The 20,736-nt window shown below is 38.1% G+C and overlaps 2 protein-coding genes across 2 annotated transcripts in view; both read left to right on the forward strand.

The window, feature by feature from the left end:
* GSS (glutathione synthetase) overlaps positions 1-20,736 on the forward strand; it is a 496,957-nt gene that overhangs the window by 439,073 nt on the left and 37,148 nt on the right. The window lies entirely within an intron of this gene.
* PTPRT (protein tyrosine phosphatase receptor type T) overlaps positions 1-20,736 on the forward strand; it is a 342,262-nt gene that overhangs the window by 53,456 nt on the left and 268,070 nt on the right. Inside the window, exons 4-6 of the mRNA XM_075516941.1 lie at positions 4,832-4,913; positions 8,076-8,191; positions 10,462-10,636. Coding sequence (XP_075373056.1) covers positions 4,832-4,913; positions 8,076-8,191; positions 10,462-10,636 — 373 coding nt within the window. The remainder of the gene's footprint in view (positions 1-4,831; positions 4,914-8,075; positions 8,192-10,461; positions 10,637-20,736) is intronic.

The raw sequence follows: 20,736 nt of genomic DNA on the forward strand, positions 1-20,736 counted from the left end.
AGTGCTTATACTCCATTCATATTAACACGAACCTGGTCATGAACCAGAATTTGCTTCATAGTAAGTGCTACACAGAGATAACAGAAATGACCTTTCACCCAGATAATTAGTGCTTGAAAAACCTGGAAAAGACAGTTTGATCTCACACTAAGAGAGATCCTACTCTTACATATACCAGTAGTAGACTTCTTGAGTCTTACTTACTTCTTTTGCAAGTCCTTTTGCAGGTCAAGTTTGCTTTTCCTGAGCAAAAAATCCTTTAAATCAAACGAGAATTTTTCACTGTAGCACAAAAATGAACAGATTGGAAGGCAGCAGTAACTGCCTAGGAATAGTTCCTTCCTAGAAAATGCAGGGGTTCTCTTTTTTACTTTTTGATGAATGGGGGTGATGTTTCCTTCTGCTTATATTTGTATTCTTATTCCTTAACTGTGGCTTTTAAAATTTGAGATCTGTCCCACTATTATGGAGGATCTAATAGACTGATCTATCATCAGTCCCTGATTTTATAAACCATCTTCTGTTGATGGTCTGCAATCCTCTACGTTTAATCAAGATTAAAAAACAACAACAACAAACCCTCAACCCCCCCCCCCCAAAAAAAAAAAAAAACCCAAAACAAAACAATAACAACAAAAAACACACCAAAAAAAAAAAACAAAGAAAAAAGAAAACTTTAAGCTTGCAAAAGTGAAGAGGAAAACACAATGAACGACTTAGACAAAATTATTGTTATTTGGCAGCCTAAAGTAACACTTCTGGCTAAAGGAGTCGAGAGGTGGCAGGCTGACAAAAGCTCGGGTGTACTGTTGCCTAGGGAGTGTCTCATTTCACACTCACAATCTGGGATGTGCCATCGGAGTGTTATTTGTCAGTTTTAAATCAAAATTGCATGCTTGGAGAACTCTTTGTACGCAAGAGGCCTGAAAGCATGTTCTCTATTTCAAAAGCACCAGGTAACACTGGAAAAAATAGCATTTTTCCTAAATAAATGAAATCTGCATCAGGCAAAACGTGGATTATTCTCTTAATGCACAGAAACCACACCATCTTGAATTACAGTGTGCATCGAAAATTCAGTCAGGCAAAAAATCTGAAACTGTCTGCCCTGGGTCTGAGGCTTCGGCAAGTACTTTGAGCTTTGGAGATGTGACTAGTGGAAAATAGTAACCAAGCCAATTGCCAGAGGTTGTGTTTTAGGTCTGACACTTCTGTGCAAGGGTCATATGAGTCATCTGGATCCAAACGTACTCTGCTGAGATATAAATGTGGGGGATGGTGGAGATTTATAATGTCTACCCTAGAGTTACTCATACTTAGATTCGCAGCCTGCAAATGTTTTTAGTGTAGCGAGAAAAAGCCGTAATAGTTCTTAGAGAAAGGTAATACATGTAATCTTGAATTACTGCTTGCCATAAGGATGAACTTAGTCCCAGAATGCACCAAGGGCAGCACTAGTGTCTGCCAGGAAGAGTTTTTTTGATGTATAGCAAGGAACATTATTGATCAATGCCTGAAGAAAACTTGTACCACAACAGATGAGCCAGGCTACATTGCTAACACAGACATTGTTGGTGTATAGCAGCAGTGAAATGTAGGATTGTTTATTGGTAAGGAAACATGAAATGATTTAGTATTTGCAGTTCTCAGGAGCATTTAAGAATGTTTTTTAAGAGTAAAGCTTTGCATTTTGTCACCTATATTAATTTCTGAGAAGTTCCTTAAATGTAAAGCATTGTTAAATGCCTGTCTCAACCATTATACTACATGTCTGACTGAAGTTAAAAGGACATGAGAGAGATTCAGTGTGAAATTTGCAGAACTGGGCCCCATAAGCATGGATTCCTGCATTTTCCTCATGTTGGGTCTCAGTTCCCTGTTTTCAGGAAAACCTGGGTGCTTCTGTGCTTCTTGCTTTGCGAGGGCTGAGATGCTGCAAAATACAGAAAAAGACAACAATGTGGAGGTTTGAACTGGGAAATAACAAGAGTATCTGGATGTAAAGTGGAACAGATAATAAAATACTCTGTCAAAACAATATTGTGTGATTTGAGAGGAATCCTCCACTCTTTTCAGTGGATTCTACACCAGTGTGCATGGGTTTTTTAGAAGCCAACTCAGTTGTTACCAGCTTAAGTTATATTGTGCTGTATTAAAGACTATGTACGTGTCAGTAATAGAAGACAATTCTCTATGTATTGGTGCTTGCTTTTGCTATGCACTAATAGCTAATGCCAATGCCTTGGAGAACTTTTCTTTCCAAGTTCTTGGCTTGCAGGAAATTGAGAATTAGTTCATTGTGGCTTCTCACAAATGCAAAACTAAAATAAGGTTTTGTAGCTGTAATGTTGCACTTCAATTAAAGTCTGAAGGGAGTTGGAGTAGTTGCTTTCATGACCTTCCCAGTAAATGTAATTTTTTCAATGAATGACATTTAATTTCTGAAATAAATTATAACTTCCATACTAAGGAATTGCATTATACTCTTGTTTTATATAGTCCCTAAAAAGCTTATCAAGAACCTTGATTACACAAAACACATGTTATGTTTTTTGGATTATTTTATCTTCCAGAGACTTGCTTCCTCCTATTCCTCCTTGGACAGCCTATTTTTTTGTCCACCCTCCTCTGGAGTAGAACTTTGTTTCTCCATACTGATAGCACTTGAACTTTTCTTAGTTCATATCTTTGCCTGTTAATTTTTGTGTTCTACCTGGTTTTATCATGTCTTTTTTCTAATGGACTTATTTCAGAAGATCTCACATTTGGATGTGTTTTGAATTTGGGGATCAGATCTTAGGAAGTCAGGGAAACATGAGTAGAAACTACATTCTGGAAGCCCAAATGAAAAGCAGAATGATTAACAGCAATTCTGTACTTATGAAGGACATATTGGTCTACTTTCATAGCCAGGGCATTCAGTGTCAGCATTTGGACAGTTGAATCTTTTACTGTATTAAATCTTCTGATGAAGGAGATGAATAAGAGGCTAAACAGTGACAGATGGGGAATACCAGCTTTTATTTAGAGTGAAAATAAGTGTTGAAAACCGGCTTTAAGTAGTTAACTTTGTGTTCTAGTAAGGAATTTTAGAGGTTACAAATTACTGAAATACTTTCTCCTACGAAACAAGTAGCTGCACTGGGATACTGCTCTAATAGTAATAACTGTGCCAGCTGAACACGTTAATTAACTCTGTCCTTGAAAACGTTATTGTATACTCATGCCAAAATGAGCAATTTAGTACAGTGTGAACATTACTTGAGTAAGAGGGAATGAAACTTTCAAATGCAGAGGACAGCATCCATTACATTGCCACCCATTCATTTTTTTTTTAAAAAAACCTAAAGGATAGCACTTCATTCCTTTGGGAAGAGCATCACTAACTTGAGAGGTAGCATTACCAAGATGTTAAATAATCAGTCTGCATTCTTGTTTTTTTCTATTGCAGTTTAACATTTCTAGATTTCTTGTTCCTCATAGAATCATAGAATATCTCAAGTTGGAAGGGACCCATAAGGATCATCCAGTCCAACTCCCTGCTTCTCGCAGGACTACCTAAAACTAAACCCTACGACTAAGTGTGTTGTCGAGACGCTCTGTGAACTCTGACAGGCTTGGTGCTGTGACCACTACCCTGGGGAGCCTGTTCCAGGACTGACCACCTTCTCAGTGAAGAACCTTTTCCTCATGTCCAATCTGAACTTCCCCTGACGCAGTGTCATCCCATTCCCTCGTGTCTGATCGCTGGTCACCAGAGAGGAGATCAGCGCCTCCCCCTCCGCTGCCCCCCGTGAGGAAGTGGTAGACTGGGATGTGGGCACAGTCTACAACTCATGTCCTACTATCCTTTAATTATTGGGCAAACTGCGCCATATTTAATACTATTTTCTCCTGAATTTTTAGTTAGCTTATTTGGCAGTAGTTAAGTTAGTTTTAATGATCACTTTATCAGATTTTTTTAGTTGGGTTTTTTTTTGGTTGTTGGTTCCCTCCCCCCCCAATTTTCAGGTAGTCTGTATATTTTTAATAACAGGATATTTAGTAACAGATCGGGGCAGTTTTCCAAAAATCACAAAACCATAGGGAAGAATGAGATTTTTGTTTATCTGTGATTGAATATCTGTCTATTCAGACCCAAATTAGTGGAACACTTTCATTATCCAGATACATAAATAAAATAGAAAGTGCTAGTTAGTGTACCATTAATGTAGAGAAATACTACATGTGGGTTTTAAGAATATTCATTCTCAGCCCATGTTAGTTCAATCCAGGGAAAGGCAGGAACAACTTTATTATATCTGTGAGACTCTTATTACAGTCCAGTAACTGGAATCCAGAGTCATCCGTTGCTCATAATTTGCTTTCTAATACTGCAATGACATGCATGCCAAATCAAGGTTTTCTCCAGAAGAATCCATGCAGGGTTATTGATTCAATAAGAGAATTTTCTCTCATGTACAGCATTTTCTTTCCAAGGCATACTAAGAACAAGATTTCAAATGATTATCCACTTAATATTTTTGGACTGGTGCTTAAAGTGAATATAGGTGTGTATATACACAGAGTATTTTTTGCTCTTCCAAATGAAAGCAGCACATAGTTGTCTCGAATGAATGACTGTTTCTCTAACTTTTTGTTTCCATATCAAACAGATTTTCAGTCTTTGGTATGCATGTACATACTGAATTGCCTTGGTTATCCCTTCATTATTACTGATGAAATGCCTTGAATGACTCGGACATTGGAATAAGAGCAGAATATGGTGACTGGCCAAATGACTAGTGTAGCTATTCTTTTTAAGAAAACTTTTTCTTATTTTGTATTTCAGGTGATATTTGAATCTGTCTCTTTGAAAGGACATCCAGGGTACATAGCTGTGGATGAAGTCAGAGTTCTCGCCCATCCATGCAGTGAGCACTCTTTGTTTTTCTAACTGTATCAACATATTGTATACCAGGCTGTGCAATCTAAAGGAGTGATTTACCCAATTTGGTCAGTGCTAAAATGTCTTCTTGTATCCCTCTGAGACACCTAAAGACAATCAGCCTTGCATAATTACAGAACTTTGCAAGTTGTGTGAAAGGCAAAACTGCTCTCAGTCTATAGCTAGTGCCAGGACATCTGTGGAATTCTCTCTTCCTCTCTTGTTATGAGAATATAAAACTGACTGTTTTATTATTTCTGAATCATATTGCTGTAGAAAACAATCTAAAAAGCTTCTGATAATATCCTGTGTGATTAACTTAAGAAAAGAAGAAACAAACAAATTGTTTCAGTATTTCCTTGGTAAAGGACATATCCCAAAGGTCTCTCTCAACAAATGTTAAACCCACTCAGCACCCCTGTAAAGATATTAAAAATAAATCTCATTCAGACAATATACTTGCACAGAAGGAGAAAATAATGCAGGTTCATTACGCTGTTCAAAAATATTAGTGCCGCATTTCTTCTATTGCAGCCATAATAATAAGCTTAGATTTTTTTGGTTTTGTTTTTGGTCTATTTAAAGAAGCCTTGAGCCTCAATCTTTGAGTCTGAACTTGTTTGGTTTCTCTATGCATCTAAAGTGTGGCTTGAGGACTTTGTGTGTCTATATTGTGTATGTAGTATAAAGTTTCTTCTAAAGATTTTTTTTTTTTTAATGGCCTTTAACAGCCCCTCTCACTAGTTCGTAGTTTTAGTAAGTCAGTGACAGCTGCTCACAAAAAAAAAAAAATCATGGATCATATCGATGGAGTGAAATCAACTGCTTTTCTTGCAATACAGAATTTCAAAGAATAGCTGCCATTCGATGTGACAGACATGATTCTGCTCAAGTTTAACAGGACATTTTTGATAACTGCAGTATGGTTAATTGCTGTGTAACTAAATTATATTTGTATTTACCATGTGCTCATTGCTCAGGCCTTTGGGTGCATTTACTTCATTAAGAAATACTTACAGTCTGTATTAACCAGATGTTGCTGATAACTGGCAGCATCCAAACAAATCCCCCAAATAGTCTGCGTGCGTTCCATGGCATGGTGGGTGATGACTGATCCCTTTGCTGGGAAAGACACCACTGAACAAACTATGAGGCAAAGCCTAGACAAAAAAGTTATGGGATTTAAAAAAAAAAAAAGAGACAGGACGCTGTGTTACACCCCTGCTTAATCAAGTATTTAAACTGATTTGAAATCAATTTCTCCAAGTATATGCAGGTCCCTCTTCACAATTAAGTGCGTTCTTGGTGACTCAAAACTGAAATGATTCAAACAGTTAACTACTCCATTTTGAATCAGTTTGCAACCTGCAGCATACAGAACTCATTACAAGCTGCAAGTTCTCTGCAGTCTTTGTAAATGCTTCTCCTGTCTGATTCCCAGTGTTGCTTTTGCTGTTCAGCGATGACAGCCACAAGGGTAAATGTCACCAGAGTGTGTCCATTGACTTGTACAGGCTTTGCCCCTCATGTTCATTTTACAGTTGTTATAACTCAAAACACAGGGACTGTGAAGTTCCTGATGATCCTGGAGGTTACTGAAATTATTGGTCTTATTTCTTAATTTCTGCTTTACCTTCATAGATGACAGTATAGCAGACAAACCTAAGTGTTGGCAAAAACGCAGTGAAATGCCCCTAATGACACAATAATGGAGAAAAATAAGTATCTTCCTGGTGTTGCCTTTTTTTTTTTTTTTTTTTTTTTTGGTCCTGTGAAGGAATGCACTGGAGTATCAATTTTCATTATGCTAGAAGCCCATTGACTATGTGTGCACGAGCACTTGCAATCATAGGACAGCCCTATGCTCTGGAAGCTGGGCAGACCTGAGGACTAGGAGTTTGGGGTTGGTGTGACTGCACTCACCCAGGCTATGCAGCTTTATATTTGGAGCTGGCTTGTATCCACCCACCTTAGAGTGCAGGCAGAAATTACTAGTATTAGCTTGCAAACATCACGCAATACGTTCTGACTGTCACCCAGAAGTACTTTTCCAGTAAACTTTGACGCAAATTAGTAATGCCCAGAAAGCACGATGGTACAGAGTCACTATCTTTCAGGAGCTGTCAGCAAACTGAGGGTGTGGCGAATGGGATACAGAAGCTAGATAAAAACATTTGCCATAGTGTACAGGCATGTGTTCTCTGTTCATGTGTCTATAGTACATGAATATTTGTAAGTCAAGCTTCATGCACACACAGACACAGATGCCCGCATCCTTTTGAAGCTATTTGATTCCAATAGAAAAAGATGGGTTGGTATGTTCTCTGAAATTAAGTATTTCATCGGTGTCTAATCATAGCAGAAAATGTAAAGATGAAGTTGAAAAACTCTGACCTTTAGAATCTCATAAGGCTGTTCAGTGTGTCCTACTAAAAGTTTTCAAATGGTGCACAAACTTTGTACCTGGTATTTAGTGAAAATGATAATCCTCTGATCTAGTTCCTTTGTGAACAAATGCAACGTCTGCATGTTAGTATCAGGGGTTTAATATTGAATTAATACTGAATTTAGTATCAGCAAAACACTGATATGGGTGATCTTAAACTAATACAGTGATACAATACTGTCAGTTATATCAATATTTCATTTAACATCTGATTTGATATTAATGACACATTATTATTCTAAAGGTCTAGGATGTATTTGATAGTCAATAAAATAAAAAGGAAAAAAAGACCCTTGTGAAAATTTGGTTTGGGAAAGTCGTGCTTGACAAGCTCAGAAGCATTTGATTTTTTTTTTTTGACCTTTTTAGAAACAGTTTTCTGAAGAAAAGAAATTACTCAATTAGTCTTTATAGCAAGCAGAAAGAAATTGTGCTGATGACCATGAACTTGTGTTGTGATTTGATCTGTGTTTTTAGATGTGCCAGAGCTCTGTATGATCCCTTAGGCCATCCTCTGCCAGATGGATCATCCACCTCACTCTGCAGTGAATAGTTAAATACTGAAGGACAGCTTTATTTTGCAAAATCCCTTTGTCACGGATAGGCCCTAATGCTTTGCTGAGTGTTTATATCTGTATTGGTGTAACACAGTCAATTACTGCCTTGCTCTCTACCCTTGCGATACTTTGCATCTTTTGTTAGGAAAAGCACCTCATTTCCTACGACTTCAGAACGTGGAGGTTAATGTGGGACAGAACGCGACATTCCAGTGCATTGCTGGGGGGAAGTGGTCACAGCATGACAAACTCTGGCTCCAGGTAAAGTAATGCGCTTTTTTTGGTGGTAGGTTTTTTTTGTCTGTTTGGTTTGGGGTTTTTTACTTTTTCAAGTAAAATAAGTAGATAAAGAAAGACTGGGTGGTGGGGCAAAATCGTTTCGTCAAGATCCTTTGAGAACTGCCTTAAATTGTTTCTAGGTGAGAGTTTAAGGTGACGAAGTACAGAATCATGATACAGAAAATGGAAAAATGGCCAGTGACAGCAAAATTTTGGTTTCAAACAAGTGCCCATGCACCTGTAAGTGCTCAGTCATAAAGCAGAAGAGACAGAAAAAGTGGAATAGTTCTTCACTTCTGCTTAATTATGCAATCTTCTTTCCTCTCACCCTCCAAAAATGTCCTCAGCTCAGAGTCAGTGACAATATGTTAAGACGGCAACCTGCTCCAAGGTCTGAGATTACTACCTGGATGGTGAAAACAGGCAAAACCAGTTTGTACCCACTGTTTTTCTTCCTCCCAATTTCCCTTGGCTGCATTGATAGCAGATTGTTCCTTTTAGTCACTCACTAAAAGACCAAAACATGCCCTCTTTTAATGTCTATATTTTCACCTTACTGGTTGGTCTTGAAAGACTGCGTCGTGCTATTCAGGTGGGTATAGTAACAACCTTAAGAACTCATTTTCAGTTCTAGAGTTAGAAATGGAACATACATCAAACTGAAGATGTGGAGTGCATGTTTCCCAGTGAAGGACAAAATTATTTCTTCTGTCCTTTGAAGTGCTCACATATGTGGAGTCCCAACATTACTATGCTTTATATATAGAACTCTTCTAGAAGCTTTTAAAATAGTTGAGCTCTTCGCTTCTTCTAAACTTCTGTGCCATTAAACACCTAATGTCCCAAACAAGTCAAGAGGGTTCTCTTGTTGTATGTACTGTGCATGTACATATGGCTGACATAAACTTTCAGAACGCTTAAGACAGTCAACTGTTTTTATTCTCAGCTTGAACTGATGTGACTGAGGGCCTGACCACCCTATATTTGTAACATCTGAGGCAGACAAGAATGGCCTTCGTCATGGTTGCTGTGGCATTTGTAGTCAAATAAATAACGGATTTTATTTTCTCAAACTTTTTTATTGACTTCAGACATTTTAATAAACTTTAAAAATAACAATTTCAAATCCAGTTTAAATACTAGGGGAGGAATCAGTTTACCTAATCATAAAAATGAAAATTAGTGCTGGGAAAAAGGCTTGAGTTGGTGAGAAAAGTAGTCGGCATCATGGAAAAATGACTTGACAGTCACTTTAATTGTACTCTCATCACAGCTGTTCTCCTAAAAATTACATTTTTTTAATCTGAAATTTATTAACCTATAGTGTACTGTTAGCATCCACTGAGATATGTTTGGCTTGTTCTTTATCTTTTTTGAGTTCTTTCAGTGAAATCTTTCCACAGTTATGACTAGATGTGTGTAAAAACACTTCTGACCTGAAGCAGTATGAACCTTTTCCTGTGAGAAGCAGGGGTGTGGGAGGAAATCGTTATTGTTGCTAGTGGAAACCTGTTTTCCATTCTCTAAAATTGAAACATTTAATGAAAATAGCCTTGGAAACACCCCCAAAACCCGATTACTGGAAATCAGCAAAACAGCAGTGTGTTTTCCTTTGAAACTCCTAATAAACTAGACCAACTGAGCAAGTTCAGGTGTTTATGCTGTGGAGAACTTCTGTTTCTAGCTAATTCTTCATCTGTCCCTTTTCCAGTTGGGAAAATGTAGTCTGGCATTGGTAGAGAGGTTTACTGAGGAATGTTGGACATATAAGGATGTCTGCTCATCCAACCAATTTATTTAAATTGGCCCAGAATCAAAGTTTTACATCTGAAGATGCCAAATGTGTAAAATCTGTTCATTTGTAGCATTTTCTCAGGTGTACAAAATCCATTCATTTGTAGTATTTTCATATCCTAGCCAGGCCTCTAAATATACTGTGTACAATTGCATAGTCTGAACTGTCACTCTCCAGCCTTTTCAATACATATAACACGTTAAATGCCCAAATATGCTTCAAAAATTAAATAGATGTGAAAACTTAAATATATGTGTAAGAATATTTAAGCCCTAGTTCATACAACCCTGTAAATTTTTCAGGGGTACGGCTAGCAGTCTTTTCTTGAAAAATCTAACCTAGTGCTGTGAACGTGAAGGTCTGAACAATGTTAAGAAGCATAACAAAGAATGAATTACATATGGATGCATAATCTGTGTGTCTTCATAACTTACATTATTTTTGTCTGCCTTTACAGCAGTGGAATGGAAGGGACACAGCATTAATGGTCACTCGAGTGGTCAACCACAGACGTTTTTCTGCTACCGTCAGTGTAGCTGACACCTCTCAACGCAGTATCAGCAAGTACCGATGTGTCATTCGTTCAGATGGTGGATCTGGAGTTTCGAATTATGCAGAATTAATAGTGAAAGGTAGGTTGCACTAAAGCAGCAGGTTTATGCAAGATAAGTGTTTCCTCCCAGGTGTCATCTATGTATAAGAATTGACATCCTGTTGGACTTTGTTCTTTCATTCATATTAAGTTTCGGTAAGAAAAAAGGGTAAAAGTGACATGAATTTCAATCATTTTCTTAAAACAAATATTTGAATCGAAACTTTGTCTGCATACAGCCCTCTTCATGAGCTTTTGTAGTAATGCGTAGTAGCTATGGATACTTTTAATGTAGTAGTCAGCTGAACAGTTTGTCTGTCAGCTTCATCTGCCTTCCTTTACAGTATTTTATCAGGCATCAATAATCTTGTGATGGAGCATTGCATGTCAGAAGAGTGTGCTCGAGGCTGCTGGGAGTAAATGACAGGATTGATTCTGCTTTTGTCCTGGAGTACACAGTAGAAACATCAGTAGTTCTTGAAGGATGCTAGGGTTTTAGCCCTGTTATTTATGGTGGTTCAAGAGCTGATACCATGCCTGACACATGCAAAATGTGTCTTACTCTTGCCTCCATGAGACATGCAGTAAAGTGCTATTTACTGTGCTGCCTTTTTTTTTAAACTTACCCTGAGCTGCACCACAGGGATGCTCACTGCCTCTTAGGTGGAGAGATCAGAAGGTGGCAAAGTTGCTCCTGAGACATTCTGTGTTTGGGGTGGGGGTGATGTCAAATGGGAGGAGTATGGGTCTGCTCGCCAATTTTATTGATCTAAATGTTTCACATCTCTGTGAAAATGGAGCGCTGCTGTAGATACGAGATCACTTTTGTCCACTGTAGTACTTTTCTGCCAACTTACTCTGTCATTTGATGATCAGTATAGTGATGCCTTTACAATGCCTTCAATATAGAGTGTTGCGTGGTGCAGATACTCAGACTACACAGGTCTTGAAGAGAATGCTCCTATTAGATGCCAGGTGCTTTTAATTCCCACTCAGTGATCTTGTATCTTGTTCAAATCTGGAGGAATTAATTCATGATTAAAATGGAATTGAGTTGCCAGGAGTAGCATATCTAGTATTGTATCATAGCTAAATAGAAGGAAGGCAATCTTCCAGAGCAACCAAATATCAGAATATGCAAAGTTGAGTAGGTGCCTGACACTTTCATGTTCAACAATATAAGAAGGGAAAAAATAGAAGAATAAGTTATAAACATGAATGGTTGGAAGTCCACCAGGAGAGACGTTGATAGATTCATTGCTGGATTACTTGGGCAGACACCTAGCTGGAAGAAATTTTAGGAGAGTAATATTGTTATGGGAAGGTACGCTCCTCTGCTCTTTGCCCCTATTTAGTAAGCAGGTAAGGTTAAGTGGTTCATTTGAGGTTAGTTTGATGCAGCACTGTGACACGCTGGGATTGCATGGATGAGTGCTTCCAAACAGTCTGACTAATTTTAGTGTGGATAATAGCAAATTTGTAATGCATGCACACAGGCTGCAATGAAAGCAAATTGGAATTGTTTAATTCTGAAGAGATGTTTATTGAATTGCAATAATGTACTTGGGTATACATTAAATTAGTCTGTAATTGAAGTTTTGCTCAATTGATAGTCCTGCCCCTAAACCCACTAAATCCAAGCTAATACTCTGCTTCTCACGTGCTTTCTCTTGATCAGTTGAACATAAAATCATAGGGGATTTCTTCAACAAAGCTTAAGGTGTAAAAAGTGTATCTGTGTATCTTTTTAATGTAAAGATCTGTTTGTTTCCCTATGCATAAGATGTTTTATTGTAGTATTGAGAAAGGAAGGAGTAATTTACATTTCTCAATATTGAATGCTAATATTTGGTAGACAGAGAAAGAGAGATTTTGCTTTGAAATACATGTTCTTCTACACCCTAAATTGGACCAATAGATACCTATTTCAGGAAATGAAATGATCAATGAAATTAAATACGCACCACCTCCTGCCCCCCCCCCCCCCCCCAAGTCCTCCCCTTACTTGTCTGTGTGGACATCTTTACTAGGAACAGTGTGTTATTGTAAAGTAATTAGTGGAACTCTTATACAAAAGATCATAAATTATTAGTTTCAAATTATTACAGTATATTTAGTGGCAGGAGATACCTTGGTAGTACTGTGAAAATACTTTCCTGTAGAGCTGTTTGCTGTCTGTGCTAACACCTTTCTGTCTTCTGACTGTTGCAAGGCTTGTATAAACGACAATACATTTATTTGCACTCTAGAGTCATAATAGTCAAGCCAGAGAAACCTATCATTTCCATCTGTACACCTTGCCATCCTTTGGTGCTCCAGTGGAAATAGCTCTTCTCTATTTCTTATCTCTCACTGTAGCACATATAGTAATTTAATACAATTTTGTACAGGGTGGTTTTCAAAAAACCCAGAGATTCTACATCTTGCTATACTGATCACATACTAATGGAACGCTTCTTGTCTGTAAATTTCTTTTAAGTAAAAGCTGTGTGGCAGTTACTCATATTCTGAACTAAATGTAGGTTTTGCTTGTGTAAAGGTTGTTTAAAATACTGTTGAAACTGGCTGGAATCTTATCATTTAATGTATGTATTAATGATGGTGTCCTGCCAGGACACCTGTCACATTATGTAAGGTTGTGAATAACATTTTAAACTCTGTGTGTGTGTGTGTGTGTGTGTGGAGGTTTGTTTGCAATTTTTTTTTTTTTTCCTGATCCCTTTCAGATATTCTGGATGCTTAAATTAATTACTCAATACATGGTGGGAATCTATGGAGAGCTGATAAAGAGGGAATATTACAGCATCTATAACCTCGTTTTCATGAGACAATTTTTCTGAGATTTTCGGTCTCCAGGAAGTCCCTCAAAGTTATTTTGTTGCTACCTGATGCAAGTTCTTTTAAGGCACATTGCATTTTGTTAGGGTCTGTTCTGCTGGTACAGGGGTAGGAGTACTCTACAAAGCCCCTCTACAGACCTCCAAGGGTATGTAGTTCTTCTAAGTTTTGTCTTAGTTGATTTTCAAAGTGTTCAGCTAGTCAACATGGATGAAAAACAGTCTGTCTCTTAACTTGAGTGGCTTCCTGTCATCCTTGTGATATTTGGGACAGCTCGTCTTTTACCAGTGACACTTTTTTTTAGGTTTTTAAGACATGAGAAGCTGATGCCTTCAGTGACACCAGAGGGAGAGGTGGTATCTTTTTCAGAGTTGCTTACTATTTTTTCTCTAGGTCTCTTCTGGTGTGATACTTGTCACTGTAATTGCACTGTCTGTTTATTAACTTACCAAGTGCACAGTGGAAACTGCTCTAGTGATCTGAGTCTTTTCCTCATAAGTAGACACTGGAATTTAAAAAAAAAAACAAAACAAAAAAAAAAAAAAACAAAAAAAAAAACCCACACACAAAAAAACCCAAAACCAACCAACCAAAAAAACCCCCCAAAAAAACGAAAACAAAAGAAACACATACAGAAACACCAAACAAAAAAGCCCTGCCAAGTTATCAGAGTTGATATCAAAGTGTGAAAAGCATGCTAAATAATTAGACATTTAAATAAATCTATATATTTAAGCTTCTGCTGTATTAAATATACTGTCCAAATTCCAGATTCACAATTGTAAGGCAGACTCATCAAGGAAAACCTCTACAGGTATTTTGACTATCTCAGTATTTATTATTGGAGCTGTGTCCAGAATAGTTTCAGTTAATTATTAAACAGCAGGAAGTCCTATTAGGAGAAAGAGCTTTCTGGAGCTTAAAAGTAGTAAGAATTAAAAAGATCTCTGTTCTACAGCTAAACCTGATCTTGGGCTGGAACTGTCCCCAGAAATGTTGCATCAGGCCCTCCATAGGTTTCCTTGAATAAAACAAGTGCGGTTGTAGGTATGAAAGCATATAATATGGCATTACACATGTACTCTAGAGTAGAGCTTGTTTCTGGGATAAAAATATAATTGCCTTCAACATAGTTGTTTAGGATGCTCACAAACTCTTCACTTCATATAAAGCAATTACTGAGAGAGGTGGTAGATACAAAAAAGATTATTCAAAGTTTTTGTTTGTTTTGGTGTGTTTTGTTTTGGTTTGTTTTCATGCCTGGTGTATGGATAGTTCTATACCCCAAGGTATTTATGCCAAACATACTCATTAAAACTAACATAATATCCTTGCCATCATGGGGTGATACAAGTACTGTTTCTGTGGTGGTACTCAAGTCCCCATACTTCACTCAGGAGATTGGGGGTGTTGATATGAAAAGTAGGCACTGTACTGCAACAGTCCTCTTTTGCCATCAGGGCGGCTAGAAGACCGAGTCCATTCTGTCCCTTAGAACCATTTAGGAGATAAGCTCAGCTGTGGTCTATATGCATTTTAGATTTTACTGTTAAAAAAGTATTTTTTCTAGCATGCATTAATAAGTTCAGATAGGAATTTTCATGCCTTCCATCTACTTATCAGGCTCATCCAGATCTCAGAAGTTGCTGAGTAGATTTGAATTCATCTGCCTGAGTAATGCACATTAATCAAGGTCCTCAAAGTTATCACCTTGGGAACAGGAGAAAGTCTCTTGCTGGCGCTACCAACAGTATCAGTAAAGCTGTGATAATGTGGGTTCCCCTCAGGCTGCGTGCTATCTCTTTCTCTATTTTTTTCCCAGTTTACACAAATAGATTCAAGTCTGAAGAATTTATATGTACCATGAGAAGTTAAGTATATATTTGGTAAAGCATGTAATGTTGTTGCTCTGTTGAACACTACAGCGACACAGGATGGGTTTTGTGTGTGTGTGCATGTGAACTATTTATGAAGGTTATGCTGGCTTTGAAATTACTGAACAAGGGAGAATGACTTCATGATTGTAGGGTGTCTGAAAAAGCCACTTACATGCCTTTACCTCTTTGCAGTCACAGTGGTGTAGGGAATGTAATACTCCCTTCCTTGGTGTTCACATCTGGCTGGTAATTACTTGAACTCGTCATTGCTCTGGTTAATCGTCTAGTTTGGTGTAGTCCAATAGCAGTTGCTTTAACTCAGTTTTAATCATTAGGTGGTTGTGTGGTGAGGAAAGGGGAGGCAAAGAGACTACAAACACTCATTCACTCTCACCAAGAGTTTAACTCCACTTTCTCTTCTTTCAGTCCGACTTAATATCTTTCTGTGAAGTGGATGGGGGAGATAGGAAGACAAAGCCATTGTTTCATAGAAATCGGCAGTTAGTATGAAAGATATGAGTTCTTTCAAGAGAAGACATTTCCTTCTCCTTCTGTTTAACCTCCAAAATAGAAGTGGGAAATGAAGCCATTTCCTTGAGAACTGATTAATGTACACTTTATATACAGGATCCAATTTTCAGAACTGCACTGAATGCCACGCAGACTTGCAGTCATGTTCCAGCCTGTGCGTTCCTTGTTTCTCATGTTTACGTTAGTCAACAAGGTATAAATTAGAATAAGTGTATCCAGGAAGCGTAGCTGGGGTACAAGGAAAGTTTGTAAACTAATGCTGTATTAACAATTCAATCTATATTTTTTCCCAACTTTTTATGTCTCTTTCTTCTGTAGCCCTTCTTCTTCTGTGTAAAATGAGCAGGGAGTACTGTCTTTAATCTTGATTGTAGCCACTTGGGAAATTGTAACGGCTTTCCTATCACACCACTGAGCTGAGTTTCAGGAATTTCTTGACAGGTTAATGGTGTGCATCGTTTGTGGGTTTTTGTTTTGGGATTTTTTGTTTGTTTTTCTTACCAAGGCAAATCTAAGTCCAAGAGTTCTGGTTTTATTCTGACTGAAATTTCACTTCAGGCTGGTAGAGAGGTAGTCATGGGATGAATTTGCTTGGACTTGTTTTTAATGTATAGATTTCTAAGTATGATGTTGCTGATAATGTATGAAGTTCTTGACTAAATACAAGGTATAAATGCAGTAATAGATGGGGAAGGATGAAGGAACAATCTTTTTGAAGCAGAAGGGACTCGAGTAAATATCCTTCAATTTTCCAAGGATGAAGAGCGTTATGGAAAACTGTTTCTTCCTTCCTTGTTTGTGGAATTGTCTCCAGCCTCCCTGATGCATCTTTGGTACCAGTTGTTGCTGTGGCGTGGTGAGCAGACAACTCATGTCAACTGTGGTTCTGCCGACTGGAAGTCATGGGGGAAGGAGTCCTCACTGGTCTTAGAGAAAGCTCTAATAGCTAGTAGCAGTGAGGAGGAATCTCAGGTTTATTTTCTTCTCTCTCTCAAGACACTAAGAAACAGCTTTTCCTCACATGAAGGTGTGATTAACTTGGTAAAAGATCTGGTTTTTTTTATTTAATTGCAGTTACTTTGAACTGAGTAACTGCAGTATTCCCTGTGGGGAGAAGGGAGCTTTCTTGCTGCTTTGGTTAGTAACTGTCTTTCGTACTTTATCTGTGTCATGTTCTGTCTTACCTCCATTCAAAGGGAACAGAGGGCATCTCCAAAGAACAAAAGTAATGAAAGGGCAAGCATCACTGTATGGTAGACCTCCTCCTTTCTCTAGACTTTCTCTGCTTACCTTGACTTTTCTGTGAATTGACCTTGTAGGGTAGACCTCTTATAGAAAAAGTGATGAGCCTTGTTCTCTCATCTGCAGATCTGAGGTGCCTTATTCCATCGGACAACATAAAGGAGAAAATGGGCATCCAAGTCTAAATAAGCTGTCTTGTCAAAGCATCCTCAATCTTAAAATGTTAAAAATGCTTCAATAATTTATATTAAATTTTGGTCTTCGGATAAAAGATATGATCAAAAAATTAGTGGAAGTAGAATGTTATTTATCCGTGTGTATTCCAATAAACCATACTTACCTATTAACTTCCTGTTTTAGAGAAAGCTCCCAACAAACAGTGCAGCTGGCGGAAGCAGGGATGCTGGCAAAACACAAATGAATGTGTTGCAGCCTACCTAGGATTACACTTATGTTTGAAAAGTATGGACAAGGTAATTTCACATATTTCATGCTGCCTTACATCTTGCAGAAAGATAGCAGTAATGTGACTTTTTAGTATATTGCTGCTGGGTGTAAAGAGTGGTAACTATTAACTCGAGTTCTTGGGTTTTCAATGCTGGAGGCTTCCATTGTGCTGTAGTATCCATTTGTCAGTCTACAGAGTCTTGCAACTACCAGTTCTCATGTATTTATTTTTAAAAGGAAGGGAGGAGTAGCAGTTACTTGGCCAGTATTACTTCTCCTCCTCATTAGCTTTCTAGTATGCGTGCCATGTGTAGTCAAGATACAGAGTTAACACTTTATATCACTTTTTCTGCAACCTGTGCTGCTGCTTCTAGTAGGGTGTGTTTCTGCTAGATTATCCCTGTGGTTTATGTCCTGTAGTCGGAACTCTCAGCCTTTTCAGCTTCTAGTTAAAATTATCAGGAAGGTTTAAGGCAACTGCATAGAAATTAATTCAGGACTGTTGATGCTCAGAAAAGAGCATCAAATGCTCTTTTTAAAAGAATAAAAATAAATATAAAAGCTGGGCACACATTGATGTATGATGATGAAATGACGTATCCCAAATGCCTTTGCTAACTGGGAGCTTTCTTTTTTGTGGTGGATAGGTTGGTAACTCAGACCACCAGATGTGTGCCATTGTAAAATGTGTCTGGCAGCTTTTCATTGCTCTTTGTTTCTTTTTAATGTACAAATTTTCATGCAAGTTGATTGCTAATGATGCTCATGTGACATTACAATTCAAAATTACACATTTTTTTCGCTTATGCCTTAGCTAAAAGATTTAGCAGAAAGGATGAGTCACATACGTTGTTAACTCTCTTCTGCTCATCTTTCTTCTGCCTGTTTGATTGTAGGGAAGTTATTAATGGGCTTCTCCTGGAAAATAGAATCTAAAGCTGTTCTTAATTTACCCACCCTGTGGTTACAAGCCTGTTAAATGCTTTTAATTCAAGAGAAGTCCCTTGAAGTATCATCTGTCACCATACTTGGATGTTGGTGAAGAGTCTGGTATGATTTAGGCATATTTGGACACTTGTGAGATACAATTGTTGGGTATGAGCTGTTATCTCAGCGGGAAAGATTGCCTTTTCACATCAAAATATTACTTCTGTTGCAGTGGAAAAACCCAACCTAAAAAAGTAGTGCTCTACTTAATATGAAATGCAGGCAAGGATGCATCAGATTTCTTAGTATGAAAGTGATCATTAATATGAGAACCTTTAAGAATAAACTGGCAAAACGAACAGTGAGACCCATAGATCCCATCTGTACGGGAGAAACAAATTAATTTCCAATGAAGGGAGAAGACTGTTTCTGTAGATGCAAATGCCTCAGCCCAACGTGATTATTGGAACTTTTAAAAATTTTGCAGCGCTAGACAGTGTAAAAAGGCGTAGTTACTGATCTCTTTCAGAAATGCAGTAATTACTGCAGCTAATAGGCTTTCTGCAAAGGTATTTGTTGTAGGACGACTGAAGTGAGAAGTTCAAAATCATCTGTGGAAGGGACAATTTCTGTCCTGAGCAAGGTGCTTATGAATTCCCCAGCCATCTTTGCCTTGATTTAAGCTTTACTCTTTGTTGGCAGCATACTGTGGATCTGCTTAGTGCAGTTGGGTTTCTTAGGACGGGTGAAATGTATGCCCAGCTTTTATATTTATTTATATTGTTTTTAAAAAACTTTGCAAAGCAAGAGACAGAAAAATTGAAAGCAATATGTAGGTTCCTAGTGATCTGTGCTAAAGACCACCTTACCTTAATTCATTTTACTTAGCTTTTTTCCCTTTGTACCTCTTGAACCACCTTTGATTGTGTTGAGGTCGTCTAACCCTTTCTTAAACAATCTCTCTTCATGTGTGTACTCAGACGTCTTACAGGCTTCCAGGTCTGTGTGCGATACACACCCTTCTACCTCCTTTTGAGCATACTACTACATATGCTGCAACTGATCTGCTATATGGGCACTTGTTAAACTACTCTTCTGGGTTTGGAGGTTGGTATTTACAAACTGAAGCTCTAATCCTAAGGTAGATAAGGTTGCAAGTTTTGGAGGAAAGAATGATGGAGCTTTGTAAACACTGAATTGTTGAGTTCAGAGCTGAGGATATTAGCATTATGGCAGCTCCAGAATCTTTTTAGCTCCAAAGCTAGGAGATGACAAAAGTCTTTTGAAGTCTGTTAGCGGTGCTGAATGGAGTCCATTCAGCAAGCTTGTGTTAGGTATTCAGGTGAATGGGATTTTTAAAGTTTGCATAGCATTTACGTCTGAATGATGGAGCTGAACTGCTTTGCTTTCAAAGCCAGTATAACTAAACTTCAGCGAGAAGCTGGGCATTGGTTATGTTTGCATTTGTCCTATCTGAATGAAGAGATTAAAGAGCATGTTTCTGTGTTAAGGAAAGAATGATCACTTTGAAGTTAGTTCCCCACTCAACTGTGAGATTATTTGAGGCAAGAAAATAGCCAAAATTGCAGTTTTGAATTGAGATTTTTGCAGTCCTTCTTCTCCATCTCTACCCAATTGAAGAATGCTTCATTTTTCTGAGCAAATAATTTCCCAGCATCCGTTCTAGCTGTAAGATGATGAAATACACTTCTCATAGAATCACCACCCTAAAATCTGTTGTGCTGTTTTTTAGCTTTGATCTGATGTGTTAATCTTCTGCCATGTTAAATACCACCAGTTGTTCCACTCTTTCAGTGGTGCTGGGTATCCTGGTTTCAGCTGGGACAGAGTTAATTTTCTTCCCAGTAGCTAATACAGTGCTGTTTTGGATTTAGTATGAGAATAATGTTGATAACACACTGATGTTTTAGTTGTTGCTAGGTAATGTTTATACTAGTCAAGGAATTCTCAGCTTCCCCTACTCTGCTGGGTGCACCAGAAGCTGGGAGGGGGCACAGCCAGGCTAGCTGATCCAAACTGGCCAAAGGGCTATTCCATCCCATAGGGCGTCATGCTCAGTATAGAAACTGGGGGAGTTGCCTGGGGGGCAGCGATCGCTGCTCGGGGACGGGCTGGGCATCGGTCAGCAGGTGGTTGTATCACTTGTTTTTTTCCTGGGTTTTGTTCCTCTCTTGCTCTCTTGTTGTTTTCCTTCTCATTACAATTTATTATTATTATTTTGTTCCAATTATTAAACTGTCTTTATCTCAACCCACGA

The sequence above is a fragment of the Mycteria americana genome, chromosome 14 (assembly GCF_035582795.1).
Source record: "Mycteria americana isolate JAX WOST 10 ecotype Jacksonville Zoo and Gardens chromosome 14, USCA_MyAme_1.0, whole genome shotgun sequence".
Lineage (NCBI taxonomy): Eukaryota > Metazoa > Chordata > Aves > Ciconiiformes > Ciconiidae > Mycteria > Mycteria americana.